The sequence below is a fragment of the Urocitellus parryii genome, chromosome 3 (assembly GCF_045843805.1).
Source record: "Urocitellus parryii isolate mUroPar1 chromosome 3, mUroPar1.hap1, whole genome shotgun sequence".
NCBI classification, from domain to species: Eukaryota; Metazoa; Chordata; class Mammalia; order Rodentia; family Sciuridae; genus Urocitellus; species Urocitellus parryii.
In genome coordinates this window covers 24684557-24704964 of record NC_135533.1, presented here as the reverse complement: position 1 = coordinate 24704964, position 20408 = coordinate 24684557, and the positions used below count along the sequence as shown (strand labels likewise).

Below are 20408 nucleotides of genomic sequence, written 5' to 3'. Positions count from 1 at the left end.
AGGTGTTATATTTATTATGCTGCTCTCTGTGCACTACATAAAGAAATAGGTGCTGAGGTTATCTGTCAGTAAAGAAATTATAGGTTATTAAAACAATTGTTGAAGTTTAGTCCAGTCTGGGATGAGCAGAACATCAAATAGCTCTTTGAAACTAACAGATCTAAACTTAGACTGACCACAATAAACTAAGCTTTTGTTGTATACATTGACCTCTTTTTAGCTATATTAACATTTGTGTATATCTCTAGCACCCAAACATTAATTTGCTCTTATACTTGTGAGGAAACAAATGATCTCTTTAGGTGTAAGTACCAATCACTACCAGTTTTACTTGGACCATCCAAAGATGTGTGAAGAAAGGCAGTGCTATCTCTGAAATTTGATGCCCTTCTAACTTCATACACTGAAATCTGCTCCATATGTCATACTATTTGGAAGTGGTAGCTTTGAGATGTGTGTCCTAGGTTATGAGGGCTGTGTCCACATAAAAGACACTCAAATAGCTGCCTGGTCCCTTCCCCCATTCAAGGACACAACTAGAATGTGCCGTCTATGAACCAATTCCTCACCAGATGCTAAATTTCCCTTGATTAGCAAGAGGAAAAATGGAAATAACTTACATTTATCATTTCTTCCCTCACTTCTGTAAAACTCATCAGGAGTTTGAGAACTACTTGTGAAATGACAGTTCTCAGAATAGTATGGATTGAAAAACCCTTATCAGAAATATTTTAGGACTTTTTCAGATTTTGGAATATTTGTCTATATATAACAAAATATCTTGAGGATGGGTGCCAACTCTAAACATCTAATTCATTTATTTTTACATATACCTTATACCTGAAGATAACTTTACAAAATATTTTTTTAAATGATTGTGTATAGGAAACAAAATTTTGTGGTATCATTTTCTTCTGGTGGCATCGTATCAATGCTCAAAAAATTTTGGATTTTGGAGCATTTCAGATTTACAGGTTAGGAATATTTAACTTGTATTTATGTTTTGATATTTAAATATGAGTATATAAATTATGTGCAGATTTTGTATGTGTGTTTCAAAACTTCGGTATTGTAAGTAAAGAAAACATTGTTATCTGCGTCCTCAAGGCCAGAATTATGGGTATGTGCCAACTAGAATGTTAGCTAACATTGAAATTCTTAATATTTCATAAAAGGGTCTATGATGGATCTGTTTTCTTTCATCTACTCAAGGCTTTCCTCTGCTTTTAACATTTCACTGGAAAAATTCTTGATAATTTTTTTTGGAAAATTGAGTAACATATAAGGATAAAATATTTCAAAGTATATTGTTTAATTGAGTCAGTTTATTTTTTAACTTTTAGGTTAAAATTTAAAATATGATTAATTTTTCTTGAATAATATGAGATATAGTCAGGTTGTTGTGATTGATTGATTGATTGATTTGGTACTGAGGATTGAGCCACATCCCCAACCTTGTTTTGTATTAAGCAACTCGGGTCTTGCCGAGTTGCTTAATAACTCACTGAGTTGCTTAGTAAATTGCTAAGTTGCTGAGGCTGGCTTTGAACTCTTAATCCTCCTGCCACAGTCTCCTGAGCTGCTGGGATTACAGCTGTGTGCCACTATACCCAGCATTTTGTTTGTTTTTATTATTTTTGAGGTACTGCTTTTTCAAGCCCCCAAAATAGGCTAATTACAATCTAATCTCCACAATACAAGAGTAGCAAAAAATAATAACAATAAAATAAAATGAAATAAAAATAATAGCCACATAGACCCTGAACCATGCTAGGTGCTTAAGAAATGGGATAAATAAATAAAAGACTGAATCATCTTTGTAGGTAAAAAGATCCCAGACATTATCTGGCCTGAACCCATAATTTTATAGATAGAAAAAAAAACATGTCTAAGAAGTAGAAATAATATGTTCAGGACAGGGTTGCTTGCTAGTTTACAGAGCTGAGTTCCTAGGACAGGAATCCTGCATTTTAGTTTGGTCTTTTTTCCCCCTCTCTGATGATATTTTTCAAACTCTGCCTAAAGTAGAAGCAAATTCCAACAATTTTTTCTTGGTCTTTTTTCTCCCACAGTTATCATCCTGTAGCTTTGATTTTTTTTTTTTTTTGGTATGTCAGGAAGGTCAGCCAGGAGGCACAGCTCTAAAGGCCAGAAGTGGAAGCAGCACATGTGAGGAAATCATGGTCCCTTGAATGTGTCACCGGCAGTAAGCAAGCCCACCACACTGAGTGGCTGGCTCCAGCCAGGGCAAATGCCAGAGGGATTGATCATCTAGGCAAAAGGTCCAATTCCTCTTGCTTATCATTGATGGAGCTTTCTGCCCAAGGAGACTTTACTAACTCTTCTTTGACCAGAGCACATCCACCCCACCCCACCCCATCTGTCATGAAAACTCACCAGGGAGAACATCTCAAAAGGAGGTTGTCCAGGTTAAAACTAAGTGAGGGGAGCCCAGAGCCAAGGTCTGCTGATGGCCAGCCTCTTACCACCCACAACAGTACTAAGGTCATTCCCAAAAATCTGACTACTTATATCTCCAGATGCAACCTGTATCCAGAGCCATCTCCATGCCTTGCCTATCAGCTCTAACTTCCTAATTCCTCATTCTACTTCCATTCTTGCCCATCTTAGTCCAGTTCTCCATTCATTGTCAGAGTGAGGTTTTTTTTTTTTAAAGAGCAAAATACTTATTTTATTTAAGTGTTAAGACAAACACAACTTAATGCATTTCTTTTTTATTGTTGTTCTAATGAGTTATATATGATAGCAGAATGCATTTCAATTCATTATACACAAATGGAGCACAACTTTTCATTTCTCTGGCTGCACATGATGTAGAGTCACATCACATGTGCAGTCATATATGTACCTAGGGTAATTATCCTTCCTGCCCCCATGCCCCCCTCCCCTCTCAACCCTCCCCTTTGACCAATGAAAGTTCCTCCATTCTCTCCATGTCCCACTCCCCCACCATTATGGATCAGCATCCACTTATCAGAGAGAACATTCAGCCTTTGTTTTTTTGGGATTGGCTTAGTTCGCTTAGCATGATATTCTCCAATTCCATCCATTTACCTGCAAATGCCATAATCTTATTCTTCCTTATGGCTGAGTAATATTCCATTGTGTATATGTACCACAGTTTCTTTATCCATTCATCTGTTGAAGGGCATCTAGGGTGGTTACATAGTTTAGTTATTGTAAATTAAGCTGCTATGAACATTGATGTGTCACTATAGTATGCTGATTTTAGTCCTTTTGAGTAGGAGTGGGATAGCTGGATCAAATGGTGGTTCCATTCCAAGTTTTCTAAGGAATCTCCATATTGCTTTCCATAGTGCGTACACTAATTTGCCATGCCAACAGAAATGTATGAGTGTGCCTTTTTCTCCACATCCTTGCCAACATTTATTATTGCTTGTATTCTTAATAATTACCATTCTGACTGGCCTGAGATAAAACCTTAGAACAGTTTTGATTTGCATTTCTCTAATTATTAGAGAAGTTGAACTTTTTAAATATATTTGTTGATTGATTATATGTCTTCTGAGAAGTGTCTGTTCAGTTCCTTAGCCCATTTATTGATTGGTTATTTTTTGGTGTTAAGTTTTTTGAGTTCTTTATACATCCTGAAGATTAGTGCTCTATCTGATGTGCATATGGTAAAAATTTGCTCCCAAAATGTAGGCTCTCTTTTCACCTCGTTGATTTTTTTCTTTGCTGAGAAGACGCTTTTTAGTTTGAACCCATCCCATTTATTAATTCTTGACTTGATTTCTTACACTTTAGGAGTCTGGTTAAGAAAGTCAGGACCTAATCTGAAATGATGAAGATTTGGCCCTACTTTTTCTTATTAGGTGCAAGGTCTCTAGTTTAATTCCTAGATCTTCGGTACACTCTGAGTTGAGCTTTGTGCATGGTGAGAGATAGGAGCTTACTTTAATTTTGCTGCCTATGTATTTCAAGTTTTAAAAAAAAGTCAGTTCATATCTCTCCCATTGGCCTTCCATATAATGGAATAAATACAAATTCAGTACAGTGGTTTATATGTCCTATGTGACCTCACCCCAGCCTGTCCCATCAGTCTGCTCTTTACTTACTCACCACAGGCTACCCACACTGTCCTTCCTCCAGTCTTTTCCAGCTTGGGGAGCATTAGACCCTGCCCTGTCTTTCTCTAATGGCTGCTGTTTATTACTTAGTTCTTCCTCTGAAAGATCTTTTGTCCCCAGCCATCCCAAAGTCACTATAGCATCATTTCTTTACTTATTAAGGGTCATTACTCTAAAATTATCTTGCTGAATTTTTTTTACTTGTTTATTACAACTTATCACAAGTCGAGAAAGGCATAAGGTGGTGGTGGGGGTGGAGTTCCTGGGGATAAATTTGCTAGATATTTTGGCAATATTACCCTGTTATGTGAGTTTTGGGGCCTGAAATAAGAGAACTTCCTGCTGGAACAGAAATCCAATAAGATGAGAAAAAGTGGCTCTGATTCTAGATAGTACCCCCCAGCGTCTAGAACAGCGCCTGGCATGAAGGCTCTGTGGAGACTGCTTTGAAAAGAGTCCTTTCAACATAATCTCTTTGCTTTTTCTAAGTTCTCAGTAGTTAAAATTACTGAATATATGAGGTAGTTGGGTCAGATAAAACTGTAATATAATGTGATCCCTAAACGATGTAGAATATTGAGTCATGGGCAGTTTAGTTCCTTTGAAGCCTGGCTTGGGTTTGGGAAAGGCCTTCTTTACCAGGTATAATGACCTACAATATCTCTTTGTGCTCTCATATGAGGCACTTATTTCTATGGTAGAAGAATGCTAGAATAGAGCATTTTGACAAATGGTCTGTCATTTGTGGTGGTTCCGTGGGACCATTTATCATTATCGGGAAGGCTGGGTTACTGCAGATAGAACAGGCTGAACTCTGTGGAGACAAAGATGAACTTAGGATATAGTTCAGTTTTCTCAGAGCTCACATGGGTGGGAATGAGAGGACTTGGCCAGAGCAGTCATACTTCTATTCTAGCACTGACTTTGTAATTGGAATCTTGTGTCAATTACTAAGGCCAGGTGAGTGACTTTGCTAGGTGTAAGCCATTTAATAAAAGGTCGTCTTTTACCTCACTTGTAAGGAGAAAAATTATCATCTAGGAGAAAAATTTTGGCAAAGGGCATTCCAGGTAGAAAGAAATGTGAATTAAATGTTGAAGGAAGAACATAGAAAACTTAGGGAACAACAAACTTCTCATTGGGCTTCAAGCCAGAGCTCCATGAAAAGGAAGGAACTGGGGAATGTGGGGTATAGGAGTTACAGGAGTTGAGGCTGGAAAGGGATGCAGTGAAGGTGTTGTTTAGAACCCAAGTGTGCAAAAAATATAACAATTTTATACAACAAGTTAATTTCAGTTTCAAGTCCTTTCTCAAATAATGTGATAGAAACCCAATCTTAGCTATTTTAGGGTAGCCTTCACCTTTCCTTGGGATGTGCTAGGAGGCCAGCCTCGCTCCAGACACATGTGAAGGTCAAGTGTCCTTCAGCACTGTCTTCCACATGGGCATCCCATTGGGCACTCGTGTTCCCTTTTCTTAGGAGCACTGGGAACATTTGTTTCTTCTGCCTCTCTCTAGGTCCAGGAAGACTCTCGGGAGCTATCCCGAAGCTTCCTCAATTAATTATATAATCATTCTTTTTTCAAGTTCAACGGGAGAACAGGCTTTTCTTCTGGAAATCAGGTATTAGGAGATGGCTTTTCTCTCCTGGGCCCTCAGGTGTCTATACTGTTATCAATTCTTAACTGCATCTTTTCTCAGCACATTTTTTAGTCTAAAAAAGGTAGAAGTCATTTTCATAGAATTTAAGCAAAATATTTTTTTGCCTTGCTCAGTTTCCTTTCCCACTCTTCAGGGATAGACTTTGGGCTCACAAAAGTCAAAAAGAAACCTGCACACTGTTTTCTCTTTAGCTGTGGCAGTGATTTCCTGATTTCCTCATAGCTACTGGAATGAGAAAAAGGATGTGGGGATAAAGAAAATATCTGGAAAACCATTGGTTGATACTTCAAAAATATGATGCTGTCACGTGTACATTGTGACAAGATTGCAAATGGATTAATATGACGTATTCTGGGCCTTGGATTTTATCTTTGATGCAATGGAAACAGTCACTGAAGATTACAAATGGAAACAACAAAATCATATTTTTTCCACAGATAAAATATGATGAAAACATGAAGACCTGATTGAAATAGAAGGTCAAGGTAGAAGGTTCTTAATTAAGTAGAGGTTGACAAAAGTTATTTTTAGTAAATTAAAAAATACTATGCCAAATCTTGTCTTGACTTGGCTCTTTTCTCCTGTAATATCCTCACTAAATAAAAGATTTGCTTGATTATCACCTTTCTAAAGAATTTACTCATAATGAATTTGTAAATCAGGCATCGTGGGTCATACAGTATCTATAGGGGATAAGCAGGTAATTGTGAAGGAGATCCCCGAATCTTCGGGTAAAATAATAGGGAATGGTGAAGAGCTGAATGGAGGCTGAACTCTACTTAGTTCTAGCCGATTGTCATGTGAGAGTGCAAAGCGAGCATTAGGATCTTTTTCTTTTTAAAATGAGAAATCTGAAGTCTGGATTTTTGTATAGAATTTCTCTAGTATTAGATATTGGCAAGTAATTTAAAATATATAAATATATACATACACAGACTGAAAGCCAAACAAAACAGTTTTTTGTTTTTTGGGTTTGTTTTGTAGTACTGGGCATTGAACCTGGGGCCCTATACATACTAGGCAAGTACTCTACAGCTAAACTACAATCCCAGTTCTTTTTATCTTATTTTATTTTTGGTACTAGGGATTGAACCTAGGGGCACTCAACCACTGAGCCATATCCCCAGTGTTTTTTTTTTTTTTTTTTTTTAAATTTGATTTAGAGACAGAGTCTCACTGAATTACTTAGGGCTTTGCTAAACTGCTGAGGCTGGCTTTGAACTTGCAATCCTTCTCTCCTGCCTCAGGTTCAAAGCTACTGGGATTACAGGCTTGTGCCACCATGGGCAGCCACAGAACAGATTTTTGAGATCACAGCAGTTGGTACTCTTTAGAATTAGATGAGGTTTTCACACTTTAGCAATACCACAATTGTGTTATACTTTAATAAGCATAATTACTTGGTGTACTTATTTAAAAATTTAGATTTATAGGACCCTCCCTCCAGAGAGTCTGATTCTACGTAATCTGGCATAGTTAAGAGTATAAAATTAAACCTTAGTATTATTTGACTCAGGCACTATTATGTTTCAAAACAACAGTTGATCATAAGAAAAAAAAATTTTGATGGTGCTGAGGATCAAATCCAGCGCCTTGCATGTGCAAGGCAGCACATACCCACTGAGACACATCCTCAGCTCTCATGAGAGAATTATTCAGAAAATTAAGACCCAAATTCAAGGCTCAGAATAGTAGTTCTCAACACTATCAAATCTAATTTCTATAAAATACTCTTTATGCTGCTTTTATTATTCTAAATGGGTTTCATAAAATATAAATTCTAATACATATTTTTCTTTTAAAAATAATTAACATATTTTGACTTTATTTTGAGCTGGGGATGATGGCATTCTAGATACTGCCTCTCAGCCCACTCTGAGAAGCATGTTTTAACTCCAAAAATAAAACTAACAGCAGCACAAATAATTTCTAAAATAATTTATAAATGTTTAAAAACAATGACTTTGGGCACCAACCCCTTAATGAGAATGCTTGTCTAAAATCTTGGTCTAAACTCCTTTTCTAAGTCTCCATGTTGTAAGGAATGTGGGCAAATGACCACAAGCTAACGTAGGGGTTTGGATGATGGGGGACCAGAGCATTAACCATGAGGAAGGATGGTGTTTGAATAACTCCAGATACAGATTTGAGAATTGCTGAAGCTGGCCAAGGACATTCTGGGAGCATGCATAGGATTCTGGGAAACACCAGAATTTAGGGAGGAGGAATAGTACAGAGAGCCAGTGAACAGGAGACTAAGGGAATGTGGTCACAGTGAAATGAGTTTCAAGAAGCCAGAAGACAAGAGTCAAAGTGACTATTTTAGTTTCAGAATTGGTTTCTAATGAATGAAACTATATATGTGGTATTGTTGTGTATATAAATGCAGAGGATCCAATTTTTAAAAATATTTCTTAGTTGAAATTTCTTAGTTAATATTGTAGTTGAACACAATACTTTTATTTTATTTATTTATTTTTATGCAGTGCTGAGGATTGAACCCAAGGCCTTGCATGTGCTACGCAATCACTGTACCACTGAGCCACAACCCCAGCCCTGAGGATCTAATTTTGACTTTGAAAATATATGTATTTACATGGTCTTAGCCTGAACTTTCTCAAACTGAAAAGTCATAGTCTGAGTACTTTTTGGACATCTTCAGTTGAATATCTTCAGCACTAAAAAATAAAAGTGCTCACTACTGATCTCATAATCTTCCTTCATCTGTTAAGAGCAACTCTTTCTACTGGCTTATTTCCCACCATAGTACTGCCGTTCTCCAGATGCTTAGGCTAGAGGTCTTGATCACTTTTTACTGTCTACTTGCATTCCATTAATGAGGTCCTGTAACTTCTTCCACTGTAAATATTATATTTTCCTAACTTTCTATTCTCATTCAGGCCTTTTCCCCCTATATAATTGTAATAGTTCAAGTTCCTTAGTCTTTCTTCCAGTTTACCTTGCCCATTACTGACAGCTAAATCTTCCTCGATCATATTTCTGATTATAGCCATTTTATCTCAGAACCACTGATTGATTGCCAGTTTGTTTTCATATTCCATACATGCCTGAATAGACTATTTTTTCCAGGCACATATGGCCCTTGTTACTTCCATGAAACATATCCCATTCCCCTGCCACACTGGCTTGCTTATTCTTCAAACTTGCCATATACTTTGCCCATATTGCTCATCTTGCCAAAAATACTTTTCCTCCTCTTTTCCACACTCATCAAGATCAGACTTCTCTCATATTATAACCTAGCTTTTTGTAATGACTGTAAGATTTAAAGTGTATCTACCCATTGATCTTGCAGTCTTGATTGTGATAATTTATCCTACAAAATGTTTACCATATTATGTGCACAAGTATGTTTAATGCAGCATTGTTTATTGCAGTATAATATTAGAAACAAAATAGATTACACTTTGAAAAAATAGATTCACATATATACTGACAAGGAAAATGGCCATTGCATGTAGACTGTGAGTCCATTTTTAAAAAACTAAGCATGTGTTTGTATTTGCCCATGTGTATATATGCATGTATGAAATCTGAAAATATATGTGCAAAAAGTTGAATAAGTGTTTATTTGTTGTATGTTTGTGTGTGTGTGGAGGGGGATAAAGATGTGAAGGACTTTTTAAAGTACTTGGCCCAAAGATGTTAGCATTTTGCTAATATTGGGTGATGTTTACTACACTATTCTTTGTGATAATTTGATACATTGTTCATAGTGATAATTATTTAATAATTTTAAAATAAAAATAAAAACTGGAGAAATTCAGTATTAGATTTTAAATATGTGTCAAGTATGTGTTGATATTTATTATCAATTTGCATGTCTTTTTGCAAGTAAGCCTCATTGAATTTAGTCTGTATGTGGTTGCACACAGCCAGCAAAGAAGAATTTAAGTGGATGACATACTGCTTTTTTGCAATTAAAACTGAGTCAGTTTGACCTATTTTGTGTAAATTATTAAGTGAGATGAAGTTGATTCATTTTTATCTTTTTATTTTTACTGGAGACCAAAGAGACATAAATTTTGTGTTTGTTTTATGGTGATCTAGGTGGAGCTGACTTTAAACTGAACATCAGTCTGGAGGAAGAAATGACCACGTAATTAAACATTTTTTTCTTACTATTGTTTTGTTAACATTTTCTGTATCAGTCCATTTATAGTATCTTTCAAAACTTTGCAGTGTCATAATAAAAAAGTAAATTTTTGAGGAGAACAAAACCCATTATTAGGATTCAAGGGGTATGCATTATAGAATTTTTTACATATTTTTGACTTGTAGAATATATTTTTGACATTTTACACATACATGGAGTATAATTTCTCATTCTTGTGGTTGTTTTTAAAGAAAAATATTTGCTGCACAAGATGAACCAAAGTTAAGATTAAGCCTAAATTAGATTTATGTCTGTACTGGCAAAGACAGATACATACACAGGGAAATTAGAAGAGGACAAGGTAGTCTTTTAAAATATAGTTGAATTAAGAATCATTATTTTTAATGACTTTGTAATTATTCAGTTTTTTTTCTTGAGTGCTTTCAATCATGACATGATAGATCAGCCTAAAAAAATTTTTTAAAGGCCAACATCTAATTCTCAGCAATAAAACATCCCAAAGGAAATAAAACATCCCAAAAGTCACTCTGACCTAACACAGGGAAACTTTTTGTTAATGATTCATGCATCATGAAGTTTACCCCCCAGAACAATTTATAACAGATGTCCAAAGTTATATATTAGTGAATCAGAATGATTGTATGTTATAATCTAAATAATAGGTTTAAGGAAAGTGCAGACAGTTGACATACTTGATTCTATTTTGAAGGATGAGAAACAAATACCTCCAATTATTTCTGTGAAGAAGAACTGTTTTTTTATATTGGGAAAACTAGAATGTCTTGGTTGTTTAAAATGTTACATTAGAATATATTACTGACACTCAAAACAAGAGCTCTACTTGTTAAATGGGATTTCATTTAGCTCTTTCTTGGTGTATCATTAACACTTTGATAATAATTAACCCAGAGTTACCTATTAACTAAAATTTAGTTTTCTGATTATAGATTCTCTGACAAATAAATTGCAAACTAGAAGATAGAGCTTGAGGGGAAGATTTGTCTAGCAAGATTCCTGATGGGTTGAACTCAAAATTGTGAACAGTGACATCAGGGACTGTTTATTACATGGCCATTTTTACAGCTTCTACATGGCATGCATTCTTATTAGAAGACAGCAAGTGGAGAACTTTTAAAAATGGGGAAATTGGTATCCTGTTTTAGAATGTTTTCCTTTAACCTAAAAATTAATTTTTGCCGAGTGCGGTGGTACACGCCTGTAATCCCAGCAGCTTGGGAGGCTGAGGCAGGAGGATCACAAGTTCAAAGCCAGTCTCAGCAACAACAAGGAGCTAAGCAACTCAGTGAGACCCTGTCTCTAAATAAAATACAGAATAGGGCTAGTGATATGGCTCAGTGGTCAAGTGCCCCTTAGTTCAATCCCTGGTGCCAAAAACAACAACAAAATATTTATTGAAGCCCAAGAGTTATTTGCTTTTTGAAATATAAGAAAACATTAATTCAACATTTATAGATATCAAGCATCTGGTTTTATAAGATACTTATTTTTTATTGTTGAAGTTTAAACTGGAACAGCTACTGTTTGGTTCATTGAACATTTTAGGATAGCTCATGATGATTGATAATGTCCAGTTGCATAGATAATATAAAAATTCCTTTTATTTTCAGTTGTCAATTAACATCTAAATTCTGTTAGACTAATAGACCAAAAGGCCAGGGGACCACTTCCCTATCTTGGTTTCACTTTCTGACAAGTTCTGTCACTTCTATCCATCCTCTAATGTGCAGAGACCACTCCAGAGGCTTATTGATCAATGCTGATCTAATAAAAGTAGTCAAGATTATAATGATGCGTTTCTCTGAGGTCCCAGCACACATGATCTTCCATAGTAACTGACATTCTCTCAGTGCTTACTATGTGCCAGGCACTGGTCCAGGTATATTCACACAATACTGCATTACTATTGTTATCTCCATTTACCAGTTAGAAAACTGAGTCTTGGGAAAGATTACTAAGCAGCTTGATGAGATTATACTGCTGTTAAGTAAAAACTTAGGGTTTAAGCCAAAGAGGAAACCATTTTTACAAATTCCTTGATATTGACCCAGAGATAGTTGGATGCTGACCATCAATTCTGCTTGTTACAACCCCTTATTATTTGTTAAGGATGAAGAGATGCCCGGAAAACTTAAAATTAAGTGAGTGGTCTGGTGGGGAGAGATGCATTGATTAGAAAACAGAGTATGTACAGTCTTCTTGTTTTTCAGGTATGCCTATTATTATAGTGGAATCGGTGCTGGTGTGCTTGTTGCTGCTTATATTCAGGTTTCATTTTGGTGCATGGCCGCTGGAAGACAAGTCCACAAAATTAGAAAACAGTTTTTTCATGCTATAATGAAGCAGGAGATAGGCTGGTTTGATGTGCATGATGTTGGCGAGCTTAATACCCGGCTCACAGAGTAAGTACCTAGTTTTATTCTTAACTCCGACGTGGGTCTTATCCTTAATGAAGTGAAATAGATGTCATCAGATCTGTTAGGAGGTGTTAATGTATCACTCATAAGACTAAGCAGCAACCATGTCTTATGCACCTTTTTGTTCCCAGTCCCCTGGCAAGCAATGAGGGAACCTGCATGACTAGCACTGAATGAAGGATTAGACTTGCCAAAATCAAGAAATACTCTGAAAATATGCAGAAAGCAGTGTACAGTACAGCATTAATATCACATCTTCTAGTGCAATTTCTAAGCTACTTGAAATTTCTGCATTGACAGTTTCTTAAGTATACCATCTCCATTTCCTAGGGTCATCTGAATTACAGCTTCTTGTTGTTAATGACAGTTTTTTTTTTTTTACTAGAAACTTACACCCTGCCAAATAAAACAAGCCCATACAACAAAGACTCCAGATGTAAATTAATATACTCAACACCTAGCAAAACTCAGGAAAAAAGTTCTGGGAGTACAATTCTGACATTTTCTAAAATTATCTGTTCTTTCAGTGATATCTCCAAGATTAATGAAGGAATTGGTGACAAAATTGGAATGTTATTTCAGTCACTGGCAACATTTTTCACTGGTTATATAATAGGATTTACACGTGGTTGGAAGCTAACCCTTGTGATTTTGTCCATCAGCCCTGTTCTTGGACTGTCAGCTGCTCTCTGGGCAAAGGTAGGTAAAGACTATACATCCAGATTTTAAACTACTCCCCACAACCCCATGGAAGGATCTTTTAACCATGATAGCAATGATTCTGAATTTGATATTTGCCTTCAAATATTCTGTTCACAATCGGCAGAATAAGCTGATCCCACCTCACTGAGTACTAACCCTTGCTCTGTGATGTTCTTGGCCATGTGAGAATTTGGGGAAGAGATGAAAAATATGGAAGTGGCTTTTACATATCATCCTGTGCCTTCATGAAAAATACATGCTGAACTCCAAAGATCTGTGTTCTGTAGAGAATAATATAGTGAACTCACTCACATTGAACTCACTGTAGTGAACAATTCAAGTTCAGTGAATGACACGTGTATTCTATTCAACTAACATTTTCAATGTTAATAGTTTTGGTTTTGTAGATTTTGCTTACTTAGTAAATTGATATTACAGTTTTTCCATCACTGTGAGTGGTTCTGTGTTTATATATATTCAGATCCATTGTTAGAATAATAATTTAAGAAAATACTTTCAAGCCTTAGTTACACGTAAGTTCTTAGCTTTCAGTTCTCTTTCTCCCAGTCAAATGGTCCTCCCAACTCTGCACAGTTCTTCCAATGATTTTTTTGAAACTCGTTTCCCATTTTGATAGTGTTATTCATTTTACAAACTGATTTGATGTAAGACTGGGTATGCAATAAAGAGATTGGCCCATTATATAATTTTTTTGTTGGGTTCCATATAATGTGGAGAGGGTGCTACAAATTTATATACCAAAAAGATGTAAGTAATGGAAGACCAACCACAGCCACGCCCGACACAGAGTAAGTCAGACTGTAAGTATACCTTTAGAAATTTCCCCCTATGGGATAGATATTGTTTTGTTACTGCAAACCATAACTGCCATTTATTGAACATCTGCTATGTCAAGCAAATACATATATTATCTTTCTGAAGCATGGGTCTTATCTTACTTTATGGAGGAAGAAATTAAAGTTCTGAGGACTCTGCCAATTTGTTGCTCAGAGTTATGAAGGATTTAAATGGTGTTCCTAATGGTTATCGGTCAGCTAAAATATTTGGCAAAAATTTCTTGTTGTTAATTGATTTTTTTTCTGTTTACTAGGACACTAAGCAAGCTAGGTGCAAACTCTTTACATCAGTCATTGATTGAAAAACTACTTAAAATCTGTTAATATCTAAGTTAGGAATACAGACCATGATTTAATATTTTAATAATTAATTACTTATTGCTTCAGATACTATTTAAGTAGGAGGAGGAGCCTTACGCTACTTGCTGAGACCTAAATTATAATCTCTACTCTGAAATAATCTTTTGTTATGATTTTCAAAACATTTCTTAAAGTATCTGATTATCAACCACATTAAAAAAATAAATATGTACTAATTTGGGAAGCCTTTTTATCCCAGTGAGCATGAGGCTCTCCTTTGCAACTCAGAGATACAAAAGCAAAAGGCAAGAACAGGAAGGGCTCCAGTCCCAACAAATAGCTTGGTCTGGGAATTGCCTTTGTAGCTATGTGCCCAAGACCCTATTCCCCTGACCAGAGATACTGGGGCAGCTGGAGAGCAGAAATAGGGGTAACCACCACACTCTTTCCCTACCAAGAGATACTGCAAGTCTTACCTGGAGAAACCACTTTCACTTTCTCGGAAAGTGGAAACAGGAGCCATAAAGATCCCAGTAGCTCCAGATAAATCAAGCTGACCAAAACACTACAAGAACTCACAAATGTAGGCCAGAAATACCACACAATACCTAAAGAGAGTAACTGCCTGCTAAACTATAAGAGTTAAATAACAGACAACAGCATCTCCTAAGAAAATAAAAAAAAAATGTGCAGAATGCAAAAGAATGAAGGGCATTACAACTTGAATGGGAAAATAAAACTGAAAACAATTTGTTGGCCCCAACCCTGAGATAATGAGATATTGGAATAATCTGACATCAATTTAAAAATAGCTATCATAAAAATGCCTCACAATTTTTTTGAAGTAAAAAAAATCAACCAACCAAACAAACAAAAAACAGCAAAATGGAAGTGATTAAAAAGATCAAAATGAAATTAGAGAACTGATAGACACAATAGGAATAAGAATCATGCTGAGTGGGTATCATCTATGAAAATAAATGGGAATGATAGAATTGAATCAGGGAACCTGGATGTAGAATAATAGAATTCATCCAGTCTGAAATAGAGAAAAGGAAAAGAGCTTCAGGGACCCGTGGGATCATAACAAAAAATCCTAAGTTCATATTATCATCAGAGTTCCAAAAGAAAAGGAGAAAGAGAACAATGGAGCTAATGTAAATTTGAAGAAGTCATGGCTAAAAAGTCCGACCCCCCTTTCTCTTCTTCTTCTTCTTCTTTTTTTTTTTTTTGGTACTGGGGATTGAAATCACTGAGCCACATCCCCAGCCATATTGTGTATTTTATTTAGAGACAGGGTCTCATTGAATTTCTAAGCACCTTTCCATTGCTGAAGCTGGCTTTGAACTTGAGATCCTCCTGCCTCAGCCTCCTGAGCCACCACCATGCCCTGCAAAACTTCCCATTTTTGGTAAAAGACAAACCATTAGATGCAAGAAGCTAACCCCAAACAGGATAAACCCAAAGAAATTCATGCTATGGAACATAATTAAACTACTGAAAAACAAAGAAAAAAATATGGAAATAGCCAGAGAGAAATAACACATTACCTATTGGGAAACAACAACTTGGATGATAACAAATCTCTCATCTGAAGCCATGAATTCCAGAAGGAAAGTAGCACAATATTTTTCAAGTATTCAAAAACCAAAAACAAAATAAACTTATCAAGCATAAATACTAGATCTGGTAAGATTATCCTCCAGGAATAACCAGAATGTAACATCAGTAAGAATAGTTTGAGATTAAAGAAAATTGGAAAATATTTTCACTGTGTACCTTTTGTTGAAGACTGGCTAAGTAACATTCTTCAAACAGAAAGAAAATGATAAGAGAAGGGATATTGGAACATTTAGCAAGAGATAAGGAACAACAGAAAGAGCTGAAGTATGGACATATACATACAATAGACTTTAGTTTTCCCATTGAGATTTATAAATCATATTGATGGTTGAAACCAAAAATTATGAGAGGTGAAATGTTACCAGTAGACTCTTATAAGTCGTATATGAATATTAATTAAAGTCCTAAGCCCCATATTAGCAAAACAAATCCAGCAAATGTATAAAAGAATTATACATTATAAACAAATGGGATTTATTGCAGCTATGTAATACTGGTTTAATGTTTGAAAATCAATCTTTGTAAGCAATCATAGCAACAAACTAAACAAGAAAAAACATGATCATATAAGTTGACACAGAAAAACATTTGGCAACATTCAAAACAAAGTGCTAGAACTTCTAAGTTAATGCATACAGTTAATGCAACTAGTTGAAAATATAACACCTTTTAAAATCATTAAAATTAAAATTTAAAATTTAACCACTTAAATATATAGGTTCTCTGTGGTGAAGATTATTCAGTGCTGGTGAGAAAAATTAAAGACCAAAAATGAAGAAACATCATGTGTTTAAGAATTAGAAGACAATGCTTAAAGAAGTCAGTTCTTTCCAAACTGCCTTGGAAGTTTAAGACAGTTCTTATAAAAATTCAGTAAGGCTTTTTATAGACAGACAAGCAAGGCTATTCTAAAAATCTATATGGAAAAACATAGGCCCTGGAGAACTAAAGCAATCATAGGGGGAAAAAAGAGGAAAAAGTCCACCTGGTATTAGGCGTACTGTATAGTTAAGAGTCAACAAGACAGTGTGGTATTGGTGAAAGAATAAATACACAGATCAATGAAACAGAATAGAGAACTCAAAAACAATTATGCACATGTGCCCAGCTGATTTTTGATGCAGGTGCAAAAGTGTTTTAATGGAGGAAGGGACAGCCCTTTCAACAATTTCAACAATAGTGCTAGAGTTTAATTGGACATCCATAGGCAAAAAAGCAACAGCCTCCACCTAAACTTTGTATTTCATAGGAAAGTTAACTCAAAATGGATCACAGATTTAAATGTAAAACCTAAAGCTGTAAAACTTAGAAAAAACATAGGGAAAATATTTTGGATGTAGGACTGGGCAGAGTTCTTAGACTTAAAACCAAAAGCATAATCCCTATTTGGAAAAAAAAAAAAAGATAAATTAGACTTCACCAAAATTAAGCTCTTCCTCTGTGGAAGCCTGTGTGAAGAGAATGAAAAGACAAGCTACAGACTGGGAAAGAATTATATGCTAACTACTTATCTGAAAAATAACTACTATGTAGGATATAAAGAACTCTCAACATCCAATTAAAAGGAAAAACTATAAGAGAAAGAACAAAAGACATGAAAGGACATTTCAGGAAAGGGGCTGTAAAGATGGCAAATAAGCTGTTGTTCAGCAGCATTGGTCAACAGTGAAATGCAAATTAAACCATAATGAGATACCACTACCCATTTACTAGGATGGCTAAAATTTTTAAATAGTGAAATGCCAAATGCTGGAGAGACTACAGAGGAAACCAGTCGCTTATGGATTGCTGGTGGGAATGTAAGATGGCACAGCCACTGTGGAAAACAGTTTTACAGTTTCTTACAAAACAAAATTTGCAGTTACCATATAACCCAGCCATTGCACTCCTGCATTATTGAGAGAATAGCCTTAAACTGGAAACAATCCAGATCTCCTTTAATAGGTGAATGATTAAATAAACTGGTACATCCCTACCATGGAATATACCCAACAATTAAAAACTGAAGTACTACTGATTCATGCAACAACCTGGATGAATCTCTAGAGAATTATACTGAGTGGGAAAAAAGCCTATCCTAAAAGGTCATATGCTGTATGATTCCATTTATATAACATTCTTAAAATGGCATAATTATAGTGATGACAATAAATTAGTGGATGCTAGAATTTAGGAATGTTGGGGGAAAGGAGAGGCAAGGGGTGAGGGCAGAGGTGGCTTTGGTTGTAAAAGGTAGCAGGAGGACAGATACCTTATGATGGAATTGTTCTTTATGACTGTGGCAGAAGTCACATAAATCTGTATTAGTAATAACATTGCTTAAATTAAACATCACATACATGCATGAGTGCATATAAGATGGTAGATGTGAATGATATTGTTGGGTATTATCAATAAATTCTTGGTTTGGATCTTATTCTGTAGTTTTCAGGATATTGTTATTGGGGGACACTGGATAAGGAACATATGGGACCTCGTTGTATTCTTTTTACAACTACATTCGAGTCTACACTCACCTCAAAATAAAAAAATTAAAAATAAAACATTTATAAAAAACAAAAGACTACTTTTTTGTAAGTGGGAAAATGGGATAAGGATGTGGTCACAATTATTATAGTAATCCCAAATACTCCTTCTGAATATAGTAGTCTGAAGGATAACAAAACTGTATATATAAGACTGAGTCTGTCTGTCTCTGTCTCTGTCTCTGTCTCTCTCTCATATATATATGTGTGTGTGTGTGTGTGTGTGTGTGTGTGTGTGTGTGTGTTTGGTGTTGTGGTGGTGCATGGAACCCATAACCTCAAATATGCTAATTATGCACTCTACCAATGAGCTAGATCCCCAACCCTTTAGACAGTTTTTTTTTCTTTTTTAGTTGTAGATGGACATAATACCTTTATTTTATTTTTATATGGTGCTAAGGATCAAACCCAGTGCTTCACACATGCAAGGCAAGCACTCTACCACTGAGCTACAGCCCCAGCCCTAGACAGCTTTTTAACTTGTAGAAATAACAGTTTCATATATCTCAAACTAATACCTATTAGGCTTTATTAAGAAACCATCAGACTTTGGAAAGGGATGGTTAGTGATACTTTATATAGTTTTATATGGGTAATTAGAATAATGGAAGTGTCACCTATTTTTTATATTGGAAGAATAGTAGAAGTTAATTTTTAATATCCTTGAGAATAGGTTTGAGAGTTTTGTTCTTTTGACAGATATAATCTATTGAAAAGACACTTAATAAAGATCCTGTCATATTCTTGTCTGCTTAGGAAGGTCATAGAAGGAGAAAGGAATTCATTATGGTACTTGATATATTCATAGTAAATTAAAATAGCATATTTTAAAACTCCAAAAATATTTCTTGATAACACTTCTGTTGTTAGCTGCCTAAGCTGTGTCAGTGCAGTGCTTCAAGGGGAGTGGAGAAGCATTGTTAAAGCATACTATATGAGCCTCCTCTATTCTGCAGACCTATATGCTCAGGGATGGCTCTGACTAGTCTCATAAGTTTGTGAATTATTCAGAAAAGTGTGGTAGACCAGCCCTAGAAGGAGGGCTCAAAGTCAGGAAGGTCTAGTGAATCTATGGGATATTGTTTGGGTACTGAAGAAGACAAGTTCATGCAGCATGACATCTGCTCATAGAACATCATTAATAAGTGTTAATAACTCATCTACCCATTCCTGTGTCTGTTATAGCTCTATTTACTTGCACATCAGGAAAGGAAGAAATGCACTGTTAAAATCAAAACAGCTTTGATCTTTTCAGGCTGAGAAGGAATAGACTGATATTACTTACATTAATGAGCTTACAAATGACTGTGAATTACCTGCTGAAAGAGTATAATACTGTTTAATCAGAATTTTATTATAAATTGGTTATGTGTAATACTTATTTAGATGGTTGACCACTTTGGCATTCCTTGTGCAAGCAGTAACCTTCATGTGTACGAATTGATTCAGCTTTCCTAATAGTTCATGTTAGCAGCTGGTTTCAGGGAGAGATTCACACTAGGCTTTGAAGCTAGTGGACTCAGGCTTAAATCCTGGATATTCCACTATTAGCAAATTAATTAGTTTCTCATGTTTCCATTATATACAAAGTGGGGGAAATAATACTTATTTCACTGTGCAACTGAGACAAATAAATGAGATCTTGTGCATATAAGGTAATCAGTAATGTTCTGTTTATGGAATAAATGCTCATAAATCAGACAGCAAGATCAAAGAGCTTCCAGGAAATAAAGACCTCCCTAGTGGCTGAATGTATTGTTTTTCTAACAGCAGAGGAAACTCTGTACTTACCCTGGCATGTGAAACCTTCCTGAAGTCACTTGGTCCCCTGCATTCCTCTAGCCTCCTGGAACTTAGCACTTCTTAACCAAAGTATCAAAAGCAGTTGCTTTAAACACAAATCATATTTCCTTGATATAATATCTGTTTCTATATTTGTTTATGATTATAGTATGGTATACATTTTCTGAAATTTAACATTGCCCAAAAGTTCCAGTTATAATTATGTCAATGAGGTTTTCATTGGGAAAATAAATTTTGTAATTAATCTAATG

At 35.5% G+C, this 20408-nt stretch overlaps 1 protein-coding gene across 1 annotated transcript in view; it reads left to right on the top strand.

Annotated features, from left to right (window-relative positions):
* The window catches only part of Abcb1 (ATP binding cassette subfamily B member 1), an 82758-nt gene that overhangs the window by 13178 nt on the left and 49172 nt on the right, over window positions 1-20408 (top strand). Inside the window, exons 3-5 of the mRNA XM_077796691.1 lie at window positions 9846-9894; window positions 12141-12332; window positions 12875-13046. Coding sequence (XP_077652817.1) covers window positions 9846-9894; window positions 12141-12332; window positions 12875-13046 — 413 coding nt within the window. The remainder of the gene's footprint in view (window positions 1-9845; window positions 9895-12140; window positions 12333-12874; window positions 13047-20408) is intronic.